Source organism: Polypterus senegalus, chromosome 6 (assembly GCF_016835505.1).
Source record: "Polypterus senegalus isolate Bchr_013 chromosome 6, ASM1683550v1, whole genome shotgun sequence".
Taxonomy (NCBI): Eukaryota; Metazoa; Chordata; class Cladistia; order Polypteriformes; family Polypteridae; genus Polypterus; species Polypterus senegalus.
This window is the reverse complement of record NC_053159.1, coordinates 131,242,926-131,267,596: the sequence shown is the minus strand read 5'-3', so window position 1 is coordinate 131,267,596 and position 24,671 is coordinate 131,242,926. Positions and strand designations below refer to the sequence as shown.

The window sequence follows — 24,671 nt, the reverse complement described above, 5'->3', positions numbered from 1 at the left end:
GCTTCATACCCACTTTAGGTTTGCACTGTAACTTTAAGTGTACACTGGTGTCGAGTTCGCTGTCCTTCTGTTAGTATCAAGTTTACATGTAGCTTTGAATGGGCATAGACTTCAGTGAAGCCTTAAACACGCATCTGAGGTTGGTTTGTTGATTGTCTGTCTGCATTAAGTTTGAATTGCAGCTTTAAATGTGCATTTCAACTTAGATTGCTGCCCTTCTGTTTGCATTAGGATTGAATGAAGCTTTTAACGTGCATCTGAGCTGAGATTGCTAACTGTCTGTCTGTATTAAGTCTGAATTGCTTTTAATCGCAGACTCAAAATACAATGCAGCTTGTCCAATCCACACTTTTGCAATGAACTGGCGATGCATGAGGATTATAAATGATAACAGATTGGATGGCCTTAACGTTGTTTCAGGGACATCTGCTCATGCGTGACTAGAGAGCGAGCAATCCATTCATGATCCCTGGCACCCAGTAAACAAGGCACTTAGCACTGGGAGCGGCGCCCGCCATCACCCTCTGTGCTGCAGACCACAGCAGCAGGAGATTGAGTCACACTGTACTTTCTAAATCAGATGGATGAGTTTAAATTTGGCAGGGAGGTGAGTTGTCAGAGCCAGTTCATCCATCTAATTCACTTGGCAAAGATGTGACACAGCCATGCCACACTTAGCCGGGATAAATGCGTTGAAGCTTCTGCAGTGAGCAGTCTTGACTTGGAATAAACTAATGGAATCAGTTCCCAGCCCATATCCATGTGAGTGGAAAATGCAGAGATGATTACTGGCTTTTCATTATTGTTTGAAATCATTGACTACACCACCCAAAAGTGTTTTAGCCCAAGAGAAATTATTACCTTTTGTGAGTACGGAAGGTAATCTCTGTTAAACTAGGATGTACATTAACTACCCCAAAAAATGGCATACATCCCAAACATCAGCTTTAACTGGGTATTCTGATCCAGTAAGCTTGCAACAATTTAAAAAAAAAAAAAAACTTCTTCTTTCTTTAACATTTTTATCAGTTCTTTTCCAGGTATGAAAACATAGTGGAATTATTTTTTAAAAGTCACTAGAGTGTGATTTTTCACACTAGATAAAAGGGAAAGTTGAGTTCGTACCGACATATATTTTTAGAAATGTTAATACATTTTTTCTCTTTTAGTTCAAATTACATTGTAATTTTTATTTTAGTCATATTTATAATCTACCTGAATTACAGCACAGTAGTTAGAGAGTACTGTGCTATGCAGAACCAGCACATTAAAAAATGTTAACTTTGCCCCTCACCTACTACCATATATCCTTACTGTGATTCAGTACACTTAATTCACTTGTAGTGCATATTGAGATACGGGGTTCATAATAGCATGAAGCAGTACATCCTCAGATTAACAAGGAAAATAATAATTAAATAACATTTTTTAGAAATGCTTTGAAAAAAATTCAAGACATAAGTTTAAATCAATAATTATACAAAAATGTCATTAAACGCATTACAAAAGAATACACTTAACGACATTCCACAAATTAACAAAGATTTACAAAATGTCAATCAAAATATACACAATATGTGAAAAATAATGAAAATTAACACGAATTTTAGTTTCTAACATATAGCTACAAAATACGCACGTGCCATTTTGATCCTCAGGTACTCATAGTGCATGAAACTGGTGCGAATTGTGATTTTTAAAGGTAAAGTTCTTGGAAATGCGTGTACACCATTTTTTATTTTTGGCATGCACAATTTTCTGTTTTTTTGCATTAACATATTTTCATGCTTGAATCCACATAAAGCCTTGTCATATTAGTAAACTCTACCAGATGCTTAAGCTAAATCAAGGTAACTTTAAACTTCTAAGTATATTGTACAGGCCCTACTAATAATTTCACAAAATAGAAAGTAGATTTTTCAAATCCATGGCCTTCAATAGAAAACTTACAGACACCAAGACAAAGTAACGCACAGTAAGGAAATATAAATCAACTTGACACTATAGATTATTTATATGTTACTTGTATATATTACATACATATATATTTATATATCATTTATATGTAGACCATTTGGACATAAGCTATTTTGTTTCCGTGTATGCTACAATTTTTTGCCTTAGTTCGTCAAATTAAGATGAACAGACTAATTGAATAAATTTGAAGAAAATATAAATATGTGTACGCCCAGTGAGGATGGGGAATGAGTGCAGTTAAAGAGCGATGAAGTAGAACTCGACAGTTTAATATGGAAAGAAATCCATTTGGTGTCTAATAGAGCCGGCAAAGCTGGCTGTCTGCTTGCGTTCTTATCAGCCGTTTACAGGGAGGTGGTTTTGCATACGCTTTTAGTTTTTTACACAAGAAAGGCAAAGCCGCAGCAGCCGTGATTAAACGACATGCGCGGATCTGGGGCCTCTGAGACGTTGTATAACAGAATCACTTCAAAGGACCTGCTGGACGTGCTTTTTGATATGCCTTGCAATGAGATTTTTTTTTTTTAATTTAGTTTTTTAGTAAGTAATTTTTATTCTCTTGAATTCTTTATTATTAAAAATATTTGCAGCATGTAGTTTCTCTCACCCTGAAAGAACACATTACTGCAATGTACTACCAGCTCAAGTATTTTAAGCAAAAGGTAAAGATGTGCCCTGAAAAATCTGAATTTAGCATCATGTGGTCTTCTAAATACACCAAGGTATCTTAACATTGATTTTGATACTGTATTTCCTAAATTAGCTGTCGTTCCTATTTGAATTCATTATGTAGTTGTCTTCCCACTCCTGCCTCAGTGCCATAGAATAGTGATGACATTCAATGTGAACCCCTAACAAATATAGATCTACACTGATACTGTATATAAGAGGCATGATACCTAGCATGTTCGTTAGACTGAGAACAGAATTAGGCTTGCAATGTATAAGATAAATATTATTAAAGAAATGACAGATTAGTTAAAAAGTACAGCCTGTGTACACTGAAATTCCAGGTATACATTAAGTAAGCAAAATGAAGCTTTAAGTTTGGATTAGTCTAGTAGTTCCGGTTGTGTGAACTCTAGTGTACCTGACTGCCGCTGCTCTCCAGTATAATTTGTATTGTTAGTCTTATTGTTCTTTTTTCTATGGAACTGAAAATTGACTAATTTGACTATATTAATTTAATCTTGGATTATCATGTGTTACCTGATTGTTGGATTACTTCTGCTTTTATTCGGGACTAGGTTTCTGCTCAGTCTGAGCTCAGGTTACAGCATAGGAGTCATCATCTTGATATTGCTTTATAGATTACCAACATGAATCCTTCTTGTCTGGATTGCTTTTTGTCCATTGCTTCATTCGACAGCTTCGCTGTTTCATTATACAGCAGCTAGACTTTTCCAACTGCAGTTTAGCTCAGCTGAGCCACCACTGGCACTGCAACTCCACAAAAGCATTGCGTATCATCATCGTCCTAGATACATCCATCGAGGATCTCATCGGATTTTCAAATACGATGACACCAAACAAATACGCTCATTCTGGTCTGTGAACTCTCTCCTGTTTAGATACATGGGTTGGGCTATTGATCGCAGCATATTAGCTGATCTACCCAGGTTGACCAGCTCAGGGCCAAGAAAAAACTATTCGACTATTTTCTCTGTCCAATTAAGGATCCTTTAATCTGTGATATTGTGGAGGATCATAAATTTGATTTCTTTTATTCGGTTGAGACCTGGCAGCAACCTAATGATTTTATACAACTTAATCAGTTTTGCCTGCCTGAGTTTATTTATGTGTCGCAACCCTGATGTTGCAAGAGGGAGGAAGACTTGTGATACTGTATAATGAGAATGTCAAAGTGGCTCTTATGTTCTTGCTTCTGGATGCTTCTTGTGAATCAGTAGCTATAAAAATTAACTACACCTGCAACATTAGTTACTATACTGTATATTGATAACAGATTTAGTAATAATTTTTAAGTTGAATTTTCTACTTTATTGACTTTGTTCTGTGCACTTTGTCCTAATGTTATTCTGGTAGGTGATTTTAACATTCATGTGGATAATATTAACTGCCCATTTACAAAGGATTTTATGTCTTGCTTTGATAGTTTTGGTGTACAACAATTTATTAATTCCCCAGCTCACTCCAGAGGCCACTCTCTTGATCTTGTATTCAGCATTGGCATTGCCCCAAGTAATTGCAATGCATCTGATTTCTTTATATCTGACCATAAATTAGTTTAATTTAGTGTTAATCTGCCATTATTCAAACTTAAACAATTCTAAATGGGTTATCGTTAGCATAAGAAATATAACTATCTCTGCCTTCACTACATCAGTTGATAACCTTTCCTGCAGTGAAGATTTACTTACTTCAGATGAATTAGTTTCTTACTACTGTACAACGGTGGACTTAATAGTCTTTTGGATAGAATTGCACCTCTAAAAACCTTGAATGTTTTCTTTACACACTGCACACTGGTTCACTCCTGAGCTTTGGCAGCTTAAAGCGAATGGCTGTTTGATTACAATGTCTCTATAAAAATACTGCACTCACTGTGCACATCGGAATGTATCATGAGCACATTTGTCTGTATAAAAATGCGTTATCTACAGCTAAAACTGCTTATTACTCTAAACAAAGCATCTCTGATAGTAACAAAAGAGCTTTGTTTTCCACAATTAACAGAATTCTGGCACCTTCTGATATAATTTCATCTCATACTGTATGTGCTGCACTGCAACATGTGATGCATTCTTGACATTTTTCAAGACCAATATTGATTATATTCATCAATGGCTAGCATCTTCAATACATATGCCACACAATTCTTATTTAAATATTTTATCTGAGCCTCCTTTTACTTATCTGTCAACTTTTGAAATCCCCAATGAAACTGACATTTCTTATCTTATTCATAAATCCAGATCCGCCACTTGTTAGTTTGATCCTATGCATACTTGATTGGTAAAATCCTGCTTGCCTCCAGTTTCTTCACTTATAACTGATATCATTCACTCCTCTCTGAGATCTGGTTTTGTTACTTTATGCCTCAAATGAGCTGTAGTAACTCCAATTTTAAAGAAACCTGGTGCAGACCTAGGTAACTACAGTAATTATCATCCTATATCAAATCTACCACTTATTTCAAAAATTCTTGAAAAAGTAGTTGCAGCACAGGTTAATGCTTATCTCACAGATTGTTTGAGACGTTTTAGTCTGGCTTTCGTCCAAAACATAGTACAGAAACAGTCTTGGTAAAGGTTGCTAATGACCTATTGATGGCTGCTGATGCTTGACTTTTAAACATCCTTGACCTACTTGATCTGAGTGCTGCCTTTAATATTGCATTACATACTATTTTGTTGAATCAGTTAGTTGCCATTGGCATTACCAATACCCCTCTTATATGATTTACTTCATATTCAGTTTGTTCAGCTAAAAAACTCTTGATCATGATCCTTCCCACTCACTAGTGGTGTTTCCCAGGGATCAATCCTTGGCCTCTTTACACTTAACTTAACCTTGGCCTCACAGCACCAACTGTTGTCATCACGGCTCTTGTGAAAAGAATGGAGATAAATGCCATCAACTCAGAGAGGGAGAGGCAAGTTTGTTGCACCATGTGAACGTGACTGAGAGAATAAAACTGAATAAAGAAACCACTAACTTTTACAAGTAGCAAAAAATTTACAACAGGTGTTACAGACACAAGTCAAGTGTATGTTTTTATTATATAATCTATACTAATAAAAGGCAAAGCCCTCACTCACTCACTGACTCACTCACTGACTCATCACTAATTCTCCAACTTCCCGTGTAGGTAGAAGGCTGAAATTTGGCAGGCTTATTCCTTACAGCTTACTTACAAAAGTTGGGCAGGTTTCATTTCGAAATTCTACGCATAAGGGTCATAACTGGAAGCTATTTTTCCCCATATAATGTAATGGAGTCTTGAGTTGGAGATGGCCGCGGGGGGCGGAGTTTCGTGTGACATCATCACGCCTCCTACGTAAGTACGTAGAGCACAAGGAAGAACTCCAAACAGCGATCAGCACAAAACGCCATTTCACAATTGAGAAGGCAGAAAAACATTATGAAGCAAATGATGCATACAAGCATATTCATAAGTACAGCTACTGCGGAAACAAAGCACGGCGTGAACCGTAAGTTTATATTAAATTAAGTTCATAGGCTACCACTAGCGTTTGTAATTTAGTGCCTGCCCATATAAGGCCATCCATCAGCGGCAATCCAATACAAACACTGCCGGTAAATATTCACGTGTGAAGGACTGTGCTTATGCAGAGGAAGATGAGATGGTCAGGGTGGTGTTTGGCACAAACTCATTGAAACTGCGAGAGAAAGTTTTAAGTGCGGGTCTTAGCTGACATTACGAGATGGCACCAGTACAGCTGGGAACCTTCGATGCAAGAACACCAAGCGGCTCACGTGAACTGACGCAGTGCACAGACAAAAAGCAACAGTTCCAAAGAGTGCTGAACAAAAACCGAATTACACAATTGAGAAGGCAGCAAAAAAATATGAAGCGTCTTATACATAGAATCATATTCATAAGTGCAGCTACTGCGGAAACAAAGCACACGGTGGAAAAAGTGAATGTCCTGCTAAAGGAAGACAGTGTAAAAAAAAAACAAAAAAAAACCCGTGCATGCAGTTAGTCACATCACAGATAAAAAGGAAGACGAGCTGTTTATTGATGCAGTAAGGAACTAATCGATAAATGAAACCTCTTATCTTTACAACGATTGACAAACACGGAATGTAACTTGAACACATCCTACAAATACGAGCCTGATTGAAAGAAATAATGATAATCAAATCCTTGATGACAGCAACATTCAATAACACTCACAAAACAATTACTGTATATTGACAATCATGTTACGTTATTTTTAAAATGTTCCCTTTTCTTTTTCATAACTTTTACTTCTCCACTGCGATACACGGGTATACAGTGGTGTGAAAAACTATTTGCCCCCTTCCTGATTTCTTATTCTTTTGCATGTTTGTCACACAAAATGTTTCTGATCATCAAACACATTTAACCATTAGTGAAATATAACAGAAGTAAACACAAAATGCAGTTTTTAAATGATGGTTTTTATTATTTAGTGAGAAAAAAAAATCCAAACCTACATGGCCCTGTGTGAAAAAGTAATTGCCCCTGAACCTAATAACTGGTTGGGCCACCCTTAGCAGCAATAACTGCAATCAAGCGTTTGCGATAACTTGCAATGAGTCTTTTACAGCGCTCTGGAGGAATTTTGGCTCTTCTTTGCAGAATTGTTGTAATTCAGCTTTATTTGAGGGTTTTCTAGCATGAACCGCCTTTTTAAGGTCATGCCATAGCATCTCAATTGGATTCAGGTCAGGACTTTGACTAGGCCACTCCAAAGTCTTCATTTTGGTTTTCTTCAGCCATTCAGAGGTGGATTTGCTAGTGTGTTTTGGGTCATTGTCCTGTTGCAGCACCCAAGATCACTTCAGCTTTAGTTGACGAACAGATGGCGGACATTCTCCTTCAGGATTTTTGGTAGACAGTAGAATTCATGGTTCCATCTATCACAGCAAGCCTTCCAGGTCCTGAAGCAGCAAAACAACCCCAGACCATCACACTACCACCACCATATTTTACTGTTGGTATGATGTTCTTTTTCTGAAATGCTGTGTTCCTTTTACGCCAGATGTAACGGGACATTTGCCTTCTTAAAAGTTCAACTTTTGTCTCATCAGTCCACAAGGTATTTTCCCAAAAGTCTTGGCAATCATTGAGATGTTTCTTAGCAAAATTGAGACGAGTCCTAATGTTCTTTTTGCTTAACAGTGGTTTGCGTCTTGGAAATCTGCCATGCAGGCCGTTTTTGCCTAGTCTCTTTCTTATGGTGGAGTCGTGAACACTGACCTTAATTGAGGCAAGTGAGGCCTGCAGTTCTTTAGACGTTGTCCTGGGGTCTTTGTGACCTCTCGGATGAGTCGTCTCTGCGCTCTTGGAGTAATTTTGGTCTGCCGGCCACTCCTGGGAAGGTTCACCACTGTTCCATGTTTTTGCCATTTGTGGATAATGGGTCTCACTGTAGTTCGCTGGAGTCCCAAAGCTTTACAAATGGCTTTATAACCTTTACCAGACTGATAGATCTCAATTACTTCTGTTCTCATTTGTTCCTGAATTTCTTTGGATCTTGGCATGATGTCTAGCTTTTGAGGTGCTTTTGGTCTACTTCTCTGTGTAAGGCAGCTCCTATTTAAGTGATTTCTTGATTGAAACAGGTGTGGCAGTAATCAGGCCTGGGGTGGCTACGGAAAATGAACTCAGGTGTGATACACCACAGTTAGGTTATTTTTAACAATGGGGCAATTACTTTGTCACACAGGGCCATGTAGGTTTGGATTTTTTTTCTCCCTAAATAATAAAAACCATCATTTAAAAACTGCATTTTGTGTTTACTTGTGTTATATTTGACTAATGGTTAAATGTGTTTGATGATCAGAAACATTTAGTGTGACAAATATGCAAAAGAATAAGAAATCAGGAAGGGGGCAAATAGTTTTTCACACCACTGTATATATAAATGTATATATATACCCCGATCTACAATACATACTTTAGCATAGACAAGCCACACGCTGTGGCAATTGTAGAGTCTTAAGCCTCTAACGCCGACATTCGAGGTTCGATTCCGAGAGGGATGTACTGACTATGTACGTGCGCTACCTGATTCATTTTACCTTCGCATCTCCTTGGTTTGGGACGTATGAAAAAATATTAGGTTAACGCAGAATCATGTTACGTTATTTTAAAATTTTCCCTTTCTTAGCACAAGCACAGCTGAGAAGCTTGATGCATGTACTCCATAACGCGTTAAAAATAACGCATTTAATCACACTTTCAATTCCAAGCAAACGGGAACTTTTGTCAATGCATGATTTCCTGGTACATCCATTACACTGATGCACACATCACAGCTACAAAAATGTTAGAGTCGGAATAAAGCGCGTTCCTACGACTGATCATTTCGACTTCCGAGTGAAGCCTTGATAAAAGCATGGTTTTGTGCACACTGAAAAGCAAGCAAAATTAGATGCATTACAGAAAGCGGACTTTGTGGCTCTTACTGGGGATCATTGGACTTCCGTGACCGTTAGTAATTCTAAATACATCTAATTACAAAATGTTCAATGATCACACTGTTTTAGCCTAATGTACAAAATAATTTTGGCTAATGTTACTCAGAGTTTAAAGAGTAAGCTGGTCAAATTACCTTTTATGTTTCTGACTTATTTTTTTAAGAAGAAAAACTGCACTTTATGGTGAAATTTTGGTTATTATTATTTAAAGACAATACTATTCTGCAAATGTACTTAAAGTACTTAAACTACCACTTTATTTTTAAGTCTGCCCAATTTTAACCAGGGATGATATTTTAGTTTCTGTTTTGAATTCAAATGCAGTTTAAAGGCTTTTTTTTTTCAGAAATTAAAACAGCTTCAGTTTACAATATTCATGTCCATGTCTATTATTTGATTCTGTAAGCCCACTAAAACCGTTTTAAATAAAAAAAAAAACATTTGCGATTTGGGGCAAATTTACGTGTGCGATTACATACGATTAATCAAGATTAATTCTTACACAGTCTCTAATTAATTGGATTAATTTTTTTAATCGAGTCCCACCCCTAATATATATATATATATGTAGATATATATATGTACATTTGTATATATATGTGTATATACAGTATATATGTGTGTGTGTATATATACAGTATGTGTATATATATGTATATATATATGTATGTGTGTGTGTATATATATATATATATATATATATGCCAGCAACACTCATATCAATGACAAAACAATTACATTAACAATCATCTTACATTATTTTTAAAATGTTTGCTTTTCTTTTTCATAACTTCTTTAACACACTACTTCTCCGCTGCGAAGCGCGGGTATTCTGCTAGTAGTAATAATAATAGCAGGTTACTACTCAAAACAGAAAATGCTGGGACGACCAGGATCGAACCCACAACCTCTCAATTTAGAGGCAGTTATTCTTACCTCTGTCCCACCCATGTAATTGATAAATGGACTTCGGTTTTTACATACTGACAGCAACATGTAAATTTAATGATTTCATTTTTCTTCAGGTATATTCTTAAATAAAAATGCACTTGTTTTGTTACACCTTTTGTGAAAGTGTTTATTTGTTATTTGGACTTCAGTCTTCACACATTAATTTTTGGTATAACATGAAAAAAATCTTTTAATTATGTGTTCAACATTTCTTGCCTCACATTTCCTGTCATTCTACATTTACCCAGATTGTTGTAGACACAGAACACACATGAAATGTATGTATTCCAAATAACTAGATATTATTTACCCTTTAAAATGTAAGGCACCTCACACCCAGATAAGCAAACTTGAGCTGGGACAACTTCAGCTGATTCTTGTGTGGGGGATAGCAGGCTGCTTGCTGCTTGTGCAGCTTGACACATTTGCAAACCAAAAGACACTGGTGGAGAGATGCAAAGGAATTTAAGGTGGCCTGGGATTACGACTTTTTTTATAGGTTTCAGAGATTCTAGTGTTTTTAGTATATCTTCTTCCTTTAGGTGACATTTTTAAGAAATTTGTAATTAATTTTCATTGTTATGCAGATGATACTCAGGTCTATATATCTGCAAAGCCCAACTCTGTCCTTCCTCTTTCCAGCTGCAATGATTGTCTGCTTGAAGTAAAGTCTTGGTTTTCTTTTAATATTTTTATACTCAATAGCCATAAGATAAAGGTTCTCCTCATTGGCTCCAAGTGTGCTTTATCAAAATCAAATAATTTGTTTTGCTTAACATTGATGTTACCTTAGTCTATCTGTACCCTCATGTGAAGAGTTTGGGGTTTATCTTTGATAGTACTCTGTGTTTTGAATCCCACATCCTCTTTAATAAAACCCCTGTGTGCGTCCAGGTGTCCGTGTGTGTGTGTCTTTTGGTGAAGTGCACATGTGCGAGGCTCGGTGCGACACGCACGACCGGCATCGTGGATGCACACACACTGGAAGCAGAGCACACAGTGAATGGCGTAGCCGCACATGATAAGCAAATAAAGGACATCATTGCTGGGGAGACCGTGGATGCACACACACTGGAAGCTGGGCACACAGTGAATGGAGTAGCCGCGCATGATAAGCAAATAAAGGACAGCATTGCTGGGGAGAGTGCTGATTGGGTAGTCGCGGCCGCGCACATAAAATCCATTGCTGGGGAGACGCCACGCATACTGTCCCGTGCATGTTTACTAACTAACTATCCACTAACAACATGCCACCCAAAAAAAAAAGGACACGTCAAGTAGGACAAAAGACACAGACACTCAAATCATATATAAGCAACATCTCCTGGAAGAACGGTCAGCTCAACAAGTAAACATCAACAAAAGAAAGGCTGAAAGACAAAGAAAAATGCGAACAAATAGATCGATTGTAAAAAAGAAAATGAGCGTCAGAATATTCCCCGTATTGATTTGGCTCTATCCTCTACTAATTTACCCTTTACCATAAGAAGGCGACTATTTCCAGTTACATTAGCCTTTGCCATAACAATTAGTAAAGCTCAAGGGCAAACCTTAGAAAAAGTTACCATTTACTTGCCAGAACCAGTATTCAGCCATGGTCAGTTATATGTTGCATTATCAAGAGTTAGAAGTTTTACAGATGTTGTTGTCAACGTTGTAGATGGTCCTGAACAAGAGTGTTTACAAAAAATGTTGTCTATAATGAAATTTTATTGAAAAATTTCCTGAGGTAAAAAAATAAAAACATTTTCCTAAATATCTTCTTCAGATATTGTGTATTACGGATTGTTATAAAGTTTTACACTAAGGCAATATTAATTATACTTACTGTATTGTCATATATGTTTCTATTTTATTTTTAATATTATTTTACTTTAGGCTTCTTGCAAAAATATTTTTAACAAAAAAATTAAGACAACAAACAGAATGAGGTCAAGGTCCCTTGCCATTTAATATAGACTGTTTCTAATAATGTTTATGCAATACTGTTCTAGCGCCCGTTAATGGTCATCTGGTCTCCTCATCAGCCCCCCCCCCACACACCGGATCATCATTGGTTCCAGGGCATTTTGTTGTAGTGCTCCTCATCTCCGGAACTCACTACCACAAAACATTTGGGGCACAGATTCCCTACCCATTTTCAAATCCTGTCTTAAGACGTATCTATTTAGATAGCGCCTTACACTATATAACCTTAGGTTGTATTCTTATTGCTGTAATTTCAGTTCCATAGATATAGATATATGTCTAGTCAGCAAGATATTATTAGTCTAATGTGGACCTTACTGGGGTGGGGGGAAGCATCTTTTTGTACAAAAATAGATATATAAAGTGTTCCAGCTTTCAGATCTGGCCCTGGCACAAAAACAGGTGTACAGAAATCCATGTGAAAATACAATGAGAAACAAAAGCCATTGCAGAATTAAATTTTTGGAAATCTATAGTCATGGTATGTGAAACTCTTGAAAATGAGGATGGCCCAAGTAGAAATTCCAGGAAAACCTTCCATTCTCAGTGAGCAGAGAACTTTGATGGAAAGAGTAGTACCACAAAGGTTAGAATTTCTAGAAATGGAGTGTAAACTAAAGTCTTTCTGAGCAAATTTACTACCTTTTGGTTTTCTGAGTGAAATCATGATTAAAGTTAGATAACTATATTAAATCAAATGTGTAATTAAACAGCTCTTCAACAGCATGAAGCCATCACGGAGCAGTTTCCTTGTCATGCTCTGTTTTGAGCCAGGACTCATGGCTAACTACATCTCTGTGGCACGTCAGTACATTGTTGGGAACAGTACAGGTACATAGCCAACTCAACACTAGCACTTGGTATTTTTAGGCATTTTGGGTGAAGCAAGCATGGAGGCTGACATGATGGAAGTACATTGACAATCTAAAACACTGGCTGTTTTTTTTTACTACTTTGCTCACCAGGGTGGTCCAGAGACCAGAGTGTATTCTTGCAGGAACATTGTGTCAGTCATCATTTTATACACAGGTCCAACTGACCTTTCGTCAAAATGTGGTTAAAAATTAATAATCCACGCTGCCCAAGGAATTACTTTTGGCACTCATGTCCTTGGTATAATATTCATTGGCACTTTACCTCTATACTTTTAATACAAGATCGATTGGCTGCCTGCTGGCCCTGAGACTGATGTCTGCACAGCTGCTTCAAAATTTTATTAAAAGACAATTTGCAAAATAGACCTGAGCAGTTTGTAAAAATCTTTATACTGTATATACTGAAGCCCTATATACAGTAGAAGCTTTGCCTTGAAAGATGTCATGGTTTTGTCATGTAAAGAGTTGCTTAAAGTTTTTGACAGCTCACTGTGGAGTTTTCAGGTGCCTTTTATGATTTGTCTTTGACTTCCATTCTACAGTAAACATACTCAATTTTGTTATCATTGCATTCTTAACCACTCTGAGGTCTAAGCCTATGAGACCCAACTTTGATTTTATTATCATCTCCATTTGAGATTAAAGGGATTTATAGTCTCCCAACAAGACTAAGAGAATCTTGTCTTTAATGAAAATGGTGTGCATTTGAAACTAATACATCTTCTAATGAGCTGTCTGTTTTAGATGGGCTGCATCTTTAAACATACTTAACATAATATAAAATAGCATTCTGTCCTTATACAAAAATGTAGAGCACATTGCCCTTTACACCCAAGGCCAGTGACAGGCCTTCCACTGCCTATTCAATTTATTTGGTAAATTGTTCCCAAAGCCCCACCACTTTCACTGACCTCCATTTTCAAAAATATTGTCATGTTGACCAGGACTGCCAACTTTCAAAATACCCAGTTCAGGTGAGTATATAGGCTGTACCTGGCCCCTTGAAGATGATTCACTCTGGAACTGAACCTGTTGCATTCCTTGTCAGACTAGGGTTCTAGACCCGTGCCTTCATATGTTTTTTAGTCTGGCTTTGCCACCTTTATGTTTTCTATTGGCTTACTCCTGTTACCTCAGTTGTTGCTGTTCTCTTTCTGCCAGTGATATACAACACAGGATATTTTTCCTTGGGACAGTCACTGTCAAATCAACTCTGGCCTCCTGTGAGAAATCACTAGATTCTGTGTCTCTTGATGCTTGAAAGACATCTTTTCTCAATCTGATCCTATTAGAGCTTTCAGTAGCTAGGAATAATGTGGCATCTGGGGCCAATATTGCCAAGTGGCAAAATCTGACAAATATTTTACAGCATCAGATAATCAGCTACCCTCGCCAATAACTAGAGCAATGTCCTGTCAGGTGTGGGGTCTGTTGAGCCAGCAGCATCTCCTTTGTTCTCATTAGTCAGCTCAGGCATTTACACCCTGCAATAAATGTATACACTGAAAGACTAGGGTGAGTGTGTCGGGAAATGTTTTTCTTTTTTACATAATTTCATAAATAAGGTTTTGTTTGGATAATTGTTACTGTGTATATGTATTTAGTTCTTTTTCAATAAGCATTAGATCACAAATCCAATGCATTGTCACAGTAAGCTACTGCAGCATTGCGCACAAAGCAGGAGTAACCTCTGGATGGTGCCAGTACATTTTAATTTAGACTTGCCAACAAAGTTCTTGTTTGGGTATGTGAGAGGAAAAACAGAGTTTCTGCCTAAACATAAACACAAATAATGAGGAAAATGTTCAAACTTAAACTGTGGCTAGGTCCAGGATTTGACACCTGGATGAATCTGTAAGGCAACACTTTGTGTTGCACTCCAAGCGTGTAGCTCTATAGTATACAAGCAGACATTTATAATACATTAGCCTTTACTATAATGCAGTCTTTGACTGCTATTTCTAGGAACAGGAAAAGTTATTTTAAGTGGTAATAGTTAAAATAGTTGATGACCCCTGTAAAAAATGAAGATTTAGCTGTTGAACCAGTAAAGAGAACGAAGCATTGCAATGTATCAGAAAGGTATAATCAGCCTATCAGTGTCTGTTGTGCAGCTCCACTGGGAAGCAAGTGACGTACAGTGCTGAAGTTTATTTTTAAAGGCTGCTTCTCTTCCTCTCATTAAAGCATTGACTCACTGACAGGGAGATATACCTGGCTGCCATGTGCCCTCTGCTAGTAGTGAGTTTTTAAATTACAGGCAGTGCCTTGTGTAGTGCTGTGATTTTTTTCCCTTCTTGGACTTCTTGATTATGAGTTGGCGGGGTTTAGTGACGACAGCTCTTGGCAAAGAGACCCACCATGGCACAGAATCCCTTTTCATTTCAGCAAACTTCTTTCCCAGAGTGACTACATTGTTTCCACGCTTGTTAGCTGGGTGCTCTGCGGGGTCTGATTTGTGGAGGATTTTTATGTAGGGTAGCCCCACAGAGACTTTTCATAGACGTTACAGCCATTGCCATGCAATATCCCTAATTGTTGGTATCAGCAGAAAGCCTGTCTTCAGTCCCACATTAGTGTGTGGAAATTTTGGGCCACACCACACAGATGCCATCTCAGGTCAACAGCACCTTCGCAAATTATAAATGCTGATGGCTTAAATGGTCTACTGGATTCAGTAAGTAGGACAGTGAATCATACTGCTGACTTCAAAACCTAAGATTCTGCAAGCAATGTTTAATCAAATAGTGTTAGGAATGCATGCAATTCTTGCAGACCTGTGGATAGAAAATTCTGCAGTTGATATTTATTAATCCAGTATGATTTAATGGTAGTTAGACTTGGCCACCTCAAAACTATTACATTTTCCTGTCTCACACAGGAAAATTAAGAGCTTTATTAATTTAATCAAATGCTATTTTCTGTAAATGGTAGTTTTATCTATTAGAAAAACAAGTTTAATGTTCTTCCTGATGTTTTGAAAACAAAAAAGGCAGCATTGAGCTTTGTTTTTGACATAATGAATGGGCTCCGGGGTGCAGCGCAGAATACAGGAGCATTGGCTTCAAATTAAATATAAATATAGGTTTTTAAATATTAAAATATATTAAAAAATGCTTTCACACTTGTTTAGTCATTTATTTACTTTTTCTTTTTCCCCTGATGCTTCTCATTCCTGCATACTAGTCAGTTTGAAGTATGTTCATTATTTACGCATTTAATATTTATGTAAGTTTTTATTAATTTTTACACAAGGTGGCTCAGTGGCACAGTAGGTAACACTGACTTCTTAATCTGAATGTGAAACCAGTCACCATACCAAAGACATGAAGGTTAGTTTAACTTCAAGTGAGTTTTGATATGTGTGATGCAGTACCGTTCAGAGTTGTTTCTAGCCTTGTGTCTGATGTTAACCCTCAAAACATCCCTGAGGTGGATTAAGTGAGTTTAGTAATGGATGGATGCTGAATATGTATCATTTCTAAATTATGGGCAACAATTATTCAGATGTCATATAGTTAATTACATTAGAAAGATTGTTAAAAATGAAAAGGTCATCAGCTTCTAGAACATATTGAGCAGGCTACTAGTTAACTGGTCCAATAAAATTTGATGTTAAAAACTGAGTTTATAGATAGAAGAAAAAATAGATTTATTTGTCACTTCTTCAGGCTTGTGTGTGAGAGATTTCTATATCAAAACAGTAAGGAGAATAAAGTGAACTGAACCTTCAATAGAAAATGAGTATTTGAGGCCATTATTTACAGAGGGCATACACAAAAGTGTCTACACTATACAGACATTCTCATAAGAATTTTATATTATTATTGTGTTCATAAGAATTAATTATGAACACCTTGAAATCACTTTTTTTTTTGGTTTAGTGCTTTGTGAGTCACCTGTATGTGAAAACCCCACATATGACATGCTTTTAAACTTGTCTTAATGTTAGATTAATGTCTTGTATGCAAGACAACTTTTTAGGTTTCCTTCTATTTTTGTCCCTGTAGACTCAAAACCCCCAAATTTTCTGACCATATTTTGTGTAGGAAATTACACCCTTATGATAAAGAGTAAACCAGTAAGTGTCTTCAGAACCCAGTGATCCCATGTATTTGTGAGAAAAACAACAAAGAGTTTTTTGAGGCAAAATCAGAGTAAAATCATTTCAGATGCAAGTCTATAACATGAGTGACTCAAGATGGAGATGTCTGTGATTTTATATGATCCCAGCAGGAAGGTTCGGGTCCAGGAAGACAGACAGCGGAAATGACGTCAGTCGTGGTAGGAAGAAAGAAAGCATTAGAAAATACCACCAACCCTTGGTTCAGCTGGTAATTATCATCACAGCACCAGTGTTTGGTTCAGAGAGTAATTACCATCACCAGATCCCTTAAACTCACTCCTATATGCATGACAGACAACCCCGTCTCCAGCCTAGACCCATAGGTTCTGACATGTGGATTCAACTCTTTCTGCAACGACATCCACTGGAGTGAAATGTGGTCAATGACAAGAGGAATTGTCTTGTCTCGAACATGTAGTACTATGTAATATCCAGAACTGTCAAACATGTGGACATAAGGAGCATATATAAATCATAAATGTGAGGGTTTTTTTTCTGTCTCTCTTGCTACTAGATCTCTCCACTGATTAATCATCTGATCGATTCTAAAATAACCACTGAGCACCACGTTAGATAATAAATAAATTCCTGTAGTGTTTGTTGTTACAATAAAATGGTATGTAGAATCTTAACAAGCCAGTAAATTTTCAAAGTAATGACGCCAGTTTATCCAAGTACAACAAATTATCAAGCACCATATGTGACAGTGCAGGTCAGATACATGCTCCCACTCCTATTTTTGGGAGCCTCTTGAACCCGCCACCATCTATAACGTAACTGGATGAGCTTGGCAGATGAGGGCAAAACACACACAAAGCAAGAGGATGGTGTAAAGTGCTGAGTGCTTTTATAAAATAAATCATGTCCAAAAGTGCAGTGCAAAAAGTTCAATAAATAAAAAAATCCATAAAAAACGTGGGAATCCATGAGATTAAGAAGACTTAAAGGAAGACTAAAATCAACGCCACAGCTAGCGGGTTATTGTTCCTTCCCAACTTGGACAAGCCCAACACAACTCCCGCTTTGTCTCCCCAGCTCACCCATAGCTCACTCAGCTGGCAGAGACACAAGCATTCATGGTCTTCTTCCCCCAACCTCTGTCTTAGCCGCCTTGAGTGGAATCAGCCAGCCGCTCAGGGTCAGTTGTCCTCCTGTCTTCATTCACACTCTCACAATCATCCCTCGTATCACTGGGGAGAATGCCACTTTGATTTTTCAGTCCTCAGAGAATAGTTAGCAGGCATGATCCACCCCTAGAGCACCAAACCTTTGCTCCTACGCAGGGCAGATGACCACGCTGCCTTTCCAAACACTGGCTGACTGTCTCGACCTGCCTTTTCACCTGCTGCTGTTCTCGCGGCTCTTCTCTACGTTCTCTCTTTTCTGTTCTCCCCCACGCAATCGCACTTCCCTTTTTAAAACAGGGACGTGGCACAGCTGCGGCAATTGGCAGCTCCCGGTGCACTAATTGCAGGGTTGTCTGCTGCCACATCGTGCATGGTACCCACTCTTACCACACTACCACACCCCCACCTGAAAATGCAAGTCTGGTGATTATTTAAAAGACACCAATCAGCCATGGATCTCACTTTACCACACTATACCGTATTTATTTCAGTTGATTTTTTTTTTTTTTAACACAAATAATTAACTCTTGAAAAAGGGAATGGATGGACTCTTCTTTACGTACACTCATGAATTTACTACGAGACTTGTGATTACCAACAATTTAATTGAAAAAAGAATGCTATATTAACTTTCATTCACTCAGCACGCAACTTAACCGGAAAACAAGCCTTGCCACCAATCAATGTCTTCCTCCTGTTTTGCCAAGGTACATACCCTTTCCATACACTTTTACTTGTCATCTCCTCTCTGATTTTGAGTGTGTCATCACTAATTTTGCTTGTGACACCACATTTAATTCTGAACGTCATCTTGTTTAATAGTGCATGCCATATTTCTTACAAAATTTAAAAATTGAGAGTGATCTCCCCTAAACTTTCTCGTGTACTCAGATATGGAGTATTTGAGGAGTAAACCAGAAGACAATGATTATATTTTTATATAATGCACATTAAAGAACCATTAACAACAAATCAAATCATTATATTGAACAATTATTATAAAAGTAAAATTGAATAAATTGGACTCTGCACGTGCATGAATAAAAGGTGTAAAGTACCACTTCCAGCTAACGGAAATAGCCCTAAAGGTGATATCTAATGTTTGTACCTAATACTTGTATGTCAAATTTGTTTGACCTAAGTGAATGCATACTCAAGTTATTGTGTCTACATTCACACTGATTTAATGGTACTTTCGGACTCAGGGAAGTCTAAAACGTTGAGATTCATCAAAATCTTGAAATGGAATTTTTGGAGGATTTCAATACTTTCCCTATACTTCATATACGAGAAAGTAAAAAGATTAAATTATCAAAGAAAGATAAAGAAATTATCAAAGATTATATAAAATAATTGAAGATAATTCTACAAATTATCAAAGATAAATTATAACAAATTATGAAAAGTATTTGAAAAGTGAATAGCTTAACTGAATTTAAATGAAATTGGACATTTTAACACATTATATTACAATTTACATTTAATAGGAGTGAGTATATTTTTACCGATTCCGACTCCAGTAACCCAGTAATTGCTTCCAACCTGACTGTGCTCCATCCTTAACCTCATTAGTGTTAGAACGTGAGCGTCACTTGGGCTATAAAGACAGTGCTGTAAGCGTTAGTTCCAAGTGGCACTCAGGCAACAGTATAGACTCATCTCGTGTAGGCGTTAGACCTAGGATTATTCAGGCTGTAAAAGTACCAAAAGCGTTAGTGCCAAGCGTTACATGGGCAGCTGTATAGATGTGTCTTGCATAAGCATCAGGCCTGAGCGTTACCTGGGCAACAGTATAGACCCGCCTTCTCTTAGCCTCATAATGGTGTCTCATAAGAAATACCTTTTATGGTGGTGATGATGAGGTGAATCTGTCTTCAAACAGTGAAACTAAAATGCCATTGAAAGTGTGAGCAGCTTAAATTTCTTAGAGTGGCCATCACTAAACTGAAGTGGACACAACACATTTCAGATCTGGTCCAAACTGCTTACCAGTACCTCTACTGATGTTTCAGGGCAGCTTAGATTTGTCATTCTGTTCTCACAAACTTCTACAAGTGCGCAGTGGAGTCCATCTTCACTAGCTGCATCACATCCTGATACAGCACCTGCTAAGTGCAAGATTATAAAACCCAGCCTAGCACATGGTGGTGATGTCAGCCTTCTGTTTAGGACATTACCACATTCTCTACCTTAGAAAGGAAACAGTATTATTAAAGACCTAAGCTGTCACTTCTCTTACTACTTTTGTCAAAGCTAATGGTAAACAGGGACTTCGACACTGACAATAGTAGATTCAGGGGAAGTTCCAACCAACATTAAGGTTATTGAAGAGTTAAACATAAATAACCAAAAAGTTGTCACATAACAAACCGTATATGTGGGAGGTAAATTTAAACAAAAAGAAACGAATATTCAGATGTCTGAGTTCCAGGTTTCTGTTTCCTTCTCTGGGAGTCACATCTCAGGACAGATTCCTTTATCCGCCTTCAATAATGAATGCTGACTTGCAGTCTAGGAAATGCTTATATAGTCGATGGAGATTCCAGATGTGACCTGGAAGTACCATCCATTATTCTGATATCAAAGTCCTTAACTTGCCAGAGCCCTGAAGATGCTCCACAAGCACAAGTGTCTGACTAGATAGATAGATAGATGCCATGAATACCTTTATGTGCGTGTGTTTTGTTGGTATTATTTTATTTTCAGCTTCTCTGAACAGATATGCAAGTAAGAATTTCATTGTACAGAGTATACATGACAATGAACCTGACTTGAAAAAGTAACTTGCTTTGACATTAAACTATCATATTTACGAGATCAACAACAAACACTTTATCAAAAGACAGATGCCACAAATTGCTTATGGCACAGAAACAGAAGCTTACTGGTAATTGAGTTATCCATGTTGCGATTAAAAAATGTAAGATTGCTTTCTCTCTTGCTGTATAGTAATTTTCCAATGGCAGCGCATAGTGAGTAGATTCAGATATCCACTTAATGTTAAAACACTCATCCAATAATCTTGCATGTGCACCGTTATTACTAATAGTACCCTCCGGAAGCACAGTTTTTAATTTTATCTGCTGGGCAATTCCATAATAACCCTATAATGTAATGTAAGTTTACTTGGCCAGTGCTTTCCTAATTGATATCAGTCATACTTTAAATGAATATGTGTACACACATGATAATAGTGAAACACATATTTCTGTACCAATCAGGGAAATACCTCAGAATCAAACTGTTTGTCTGCAGGTCAGTGTGATATTTATGTGCCATTCGAACAAGAAAAAGTTAAATCCATTTTTATGCAATCCTATTTCCATTGAAGTCTTTTTTTCTATTTTTAGGTGATCTTTACATTAGAATTTTGTTACTAATATGGATTAATGTTCCATTCTATTTTATACATTATATGTAGCAGCGAGACACCTGCACTCCTTTGATTGCAGTGCATTTATCTATGTAATGTTTTGTTTAAACACTCTTTAATTATTTTCAATGCCTTGTTTTATATTTTATTCTTATTTATTTAGATGGGTTCAGATTGCCTGTACTCGACTGTCCATTGACTGGGGCAAAGCATTTTCTAAACCTCTCCTCACCCCCTATGAGGTAAGACTATTCACATTGGCATTCCCTGCATTCTGATCCACTTTACATCATAAAATAAAATGAAATCCAACTTCCACTTGGTGGTGCTGCTTTGCCTGGAAGTGCCACACTATAAAGCAAGAACTGATAGGCCACAGGGACATTTGAAAAATATGGAATGTACTACTGGATTTGCATAATAATCTTTTCTGTCTGAAATGTATAGTTACTTATCTTTAAAAACTTTATAATTATCTGTGAAAATCCTGTATTTTCAACATTTACTTCTCTAAACATATTTGGAAACTAGAAGGTGGAACTAGTATCTATTGCAGTGTACTTAATAGACATAAAAAGCATTAAAAAAAAAAAAGATGTTAGGATGAGAAACCTGTAGCCCCAGCATTCCCCTGCAGTGAACTTGAGAACAGTTGCAATAAAGCTTTTGTCTTTGAAAACCGAAGGAGTAAATGTGAGTTTGAAATGTTTAAATGGAAATATCTTAGTTTTGAATTCTTTCAATAGTAGGCCCCACTGTCTACACTAAAGGCATATATTCTAGAACATAAAATGGCACAGTCTGTTCTCTAAACTGGAATTCACTTTATTTCAAACCATTGACATCACTCATGGTCTGTATAATGGTGCCAGATAACATAGTTATTAAGCAGGCATGAGATTAGAGACTTCTGTGCTGTTTTTGTTAAAAGTAAAGGAAACCTCTCCTCAAGATGAAGAGTGCTTATAAAACTAATAGCAAAAACTGTAATACTCATAACAGAAAGATTTTCTCCCAAGAAATGGCAATCACCTGAGACTCTGGTGGCTGTGCTAATATTAATGTTAATAATAACAAAGTAGGCTTCCACTCAAGAGACTCTTATCATAAGAGACGGACACATTTTGGCAGGGCCACTTGTAGCAAGTCCCTTCTCCTCTCAGCAGATGGGCAAAGCTGCTGTTGATTTGTCTGTTGCTATGGCAAGTGTATAATTACCTCTTCTTTGACAATTTATAAAATATGCAGGAATGCTATGGTCTGCGGTGGCATTTTCCCGTGAGTCATACGCGCCTCAGAAAAAGTGTGAGCTAGTTGGTTAAAAATGCTGCAAATATAAGTCCCACCTTTTAAATATGTTAGTTCTTCTGTTTTTTGGTTTGTTTGTTGTACTGTGAAATGTATGTGTTTGAAAGAATAGGAGCCTGAAGCACAACTGTGATTTTTGCAGCCTTTTTTTCCTCTGTAACTTCAGCGTCTTACTGTTGCCTTTTACATTCATATGGATTTGAAGCATGTCTACTACCTTACATAAACCTAATATCCATCCATCCATTTTGTAACTTGTGTAACATTTAATATGAAAACTCCGGAGATGCAATAAATAAGATCTGCAGCTTTACTCAAAGTCATCATTATTGGTCTTGAGGCACAAAAAGTGGCTAAGTCTGATCAGTTGGTCCAGGGTTTTGCTTGTTCAACCCTGGAGAATCCCTGTAGCTATGTTGAGAAACTAAATGTAACACCTTGTTTATTATGGTTACTTAGTTTGTTTAATATCCACACATTAGCATTTCCGGAAAGTGTAGGAAGTGCTTTATTACTATCACAGCTGTATCCACTCTCTTAATTATCTTTTTGATTTAATTCTCTTGCATATGAAGATATAGCACCTACCATACCTGAATTGGAAAAGAAGGCTTGTCCTGTAAAGGACAGTTTCAAAATAAAGTAAGAGATGAATGACAAAAGCAAAAGGGTAGTCAAACGCATGCTGAAGGTCATCAGGCAACTTAGAAAATGTACGCATGGCACAGCATTCAGATATGTTCAGTAGCTTAGTTCACTGATTAGAAAGTTGGGGCCTTTGATGTTTTTCAATTACTTCATCAAAAAGTCAGTTATCACAATTACGTTTGTTAAATATTTTTGTACGAATTAGGTTTATTCAAAAATAACAGCAGTAATAAAATGCAATTACATGTGTTTGTAAGTTACCTGAGATACATATTTTTAACAGTAGTTTACAATGACACATAGTTATAAACATAGCCCAGATATGCTTATGGTTGCTCAATAGCTTTCATAGACACCAATTTACAATTCATGTGATGTAAAAATGGCATTGATTGATGTTGGGTTGTTAGTTGTTAGGGTCAGTGAGTAATTGTAGCTCAAATTTCTTAAACATAAAATATTTGAAAAATGTGCCCAATGAACAGTTTCAACCCTTGATGGAGAGCAAGTCTGGAGCTTTGGCAATAAATTATATTGTGAAATACTGAATCATTCAGTCATGAGATTATTTTTAGTGTAACATAAATACTAAGTACATATTTTTTACGCAGTGCTTACATTATTCCTTTCCTCCTTATTTCTACATATTCCATATAATCATTTTTGCTTTTTTTTTTAACTGTTACAGTTACCTTATGTTTTATGGTGAAAGTGTTTATGAAAGGCACTATAACTGTCAAAGGTTCCATTATATTCTTGGACAAGTTAATCCTGAAAGCTCTTTATGAGCTGTGTTTTATATGTACCCCCCACAATACATACTGTACTTCAAAAAATACACATTAAAACTGTGTAATAGCTCAGCAAAGGCCAGGAGCATCTGTCCTTCAGCTCCTTCCAGGTTACCTATATCCTTCAGCTCCCAAATAGCTACCTTTGAGAGGTCTGCCTGGGAAAACCTTAGAAAAGGCAGAAGCTTGTTTCCTTCAGTTTCTGCTGTGTTACAGAACATATCCTGATCCAAGATCACTGCCTTTGAAAGGTTTTTCAACAAATGTAAGGGACAGGCTACCCTCAAAAGACTTGCAAGAAATATTCTATCTGAAGCCAGAACTGCCTGCTCCTTCAGCCTTTTTATGTCCTTCAACAACCAGATCTCT

The 24,671-nt window shown here is 37.0% G+C and overlaps 1 protein-coding gene across 2 annotated transcripts in view; it reads left to right on the top strand.

Annotated features, from left to right (window-relative positions):
* dph1 (diphthamide biosynthesis 1) overlaps positions 1-24,671 on the top strand; it is a 419,970-nt gene that overhangs the window by 373,852 nt on the left and 21,447 nt on the right. For both annotated transcript variants that reach the window (XM_039757210.1, XM_039757212.1), the window contains one exon: positions 21,719-21,797. In XM_039757210.1, coding sequence (XP_039613144.1) covers positions 21,719-21,797 — 79 coding nt within the window. The remainder of the gene's footprint in view (positions 1-21,718; positions 21,798-24,671) is intronic.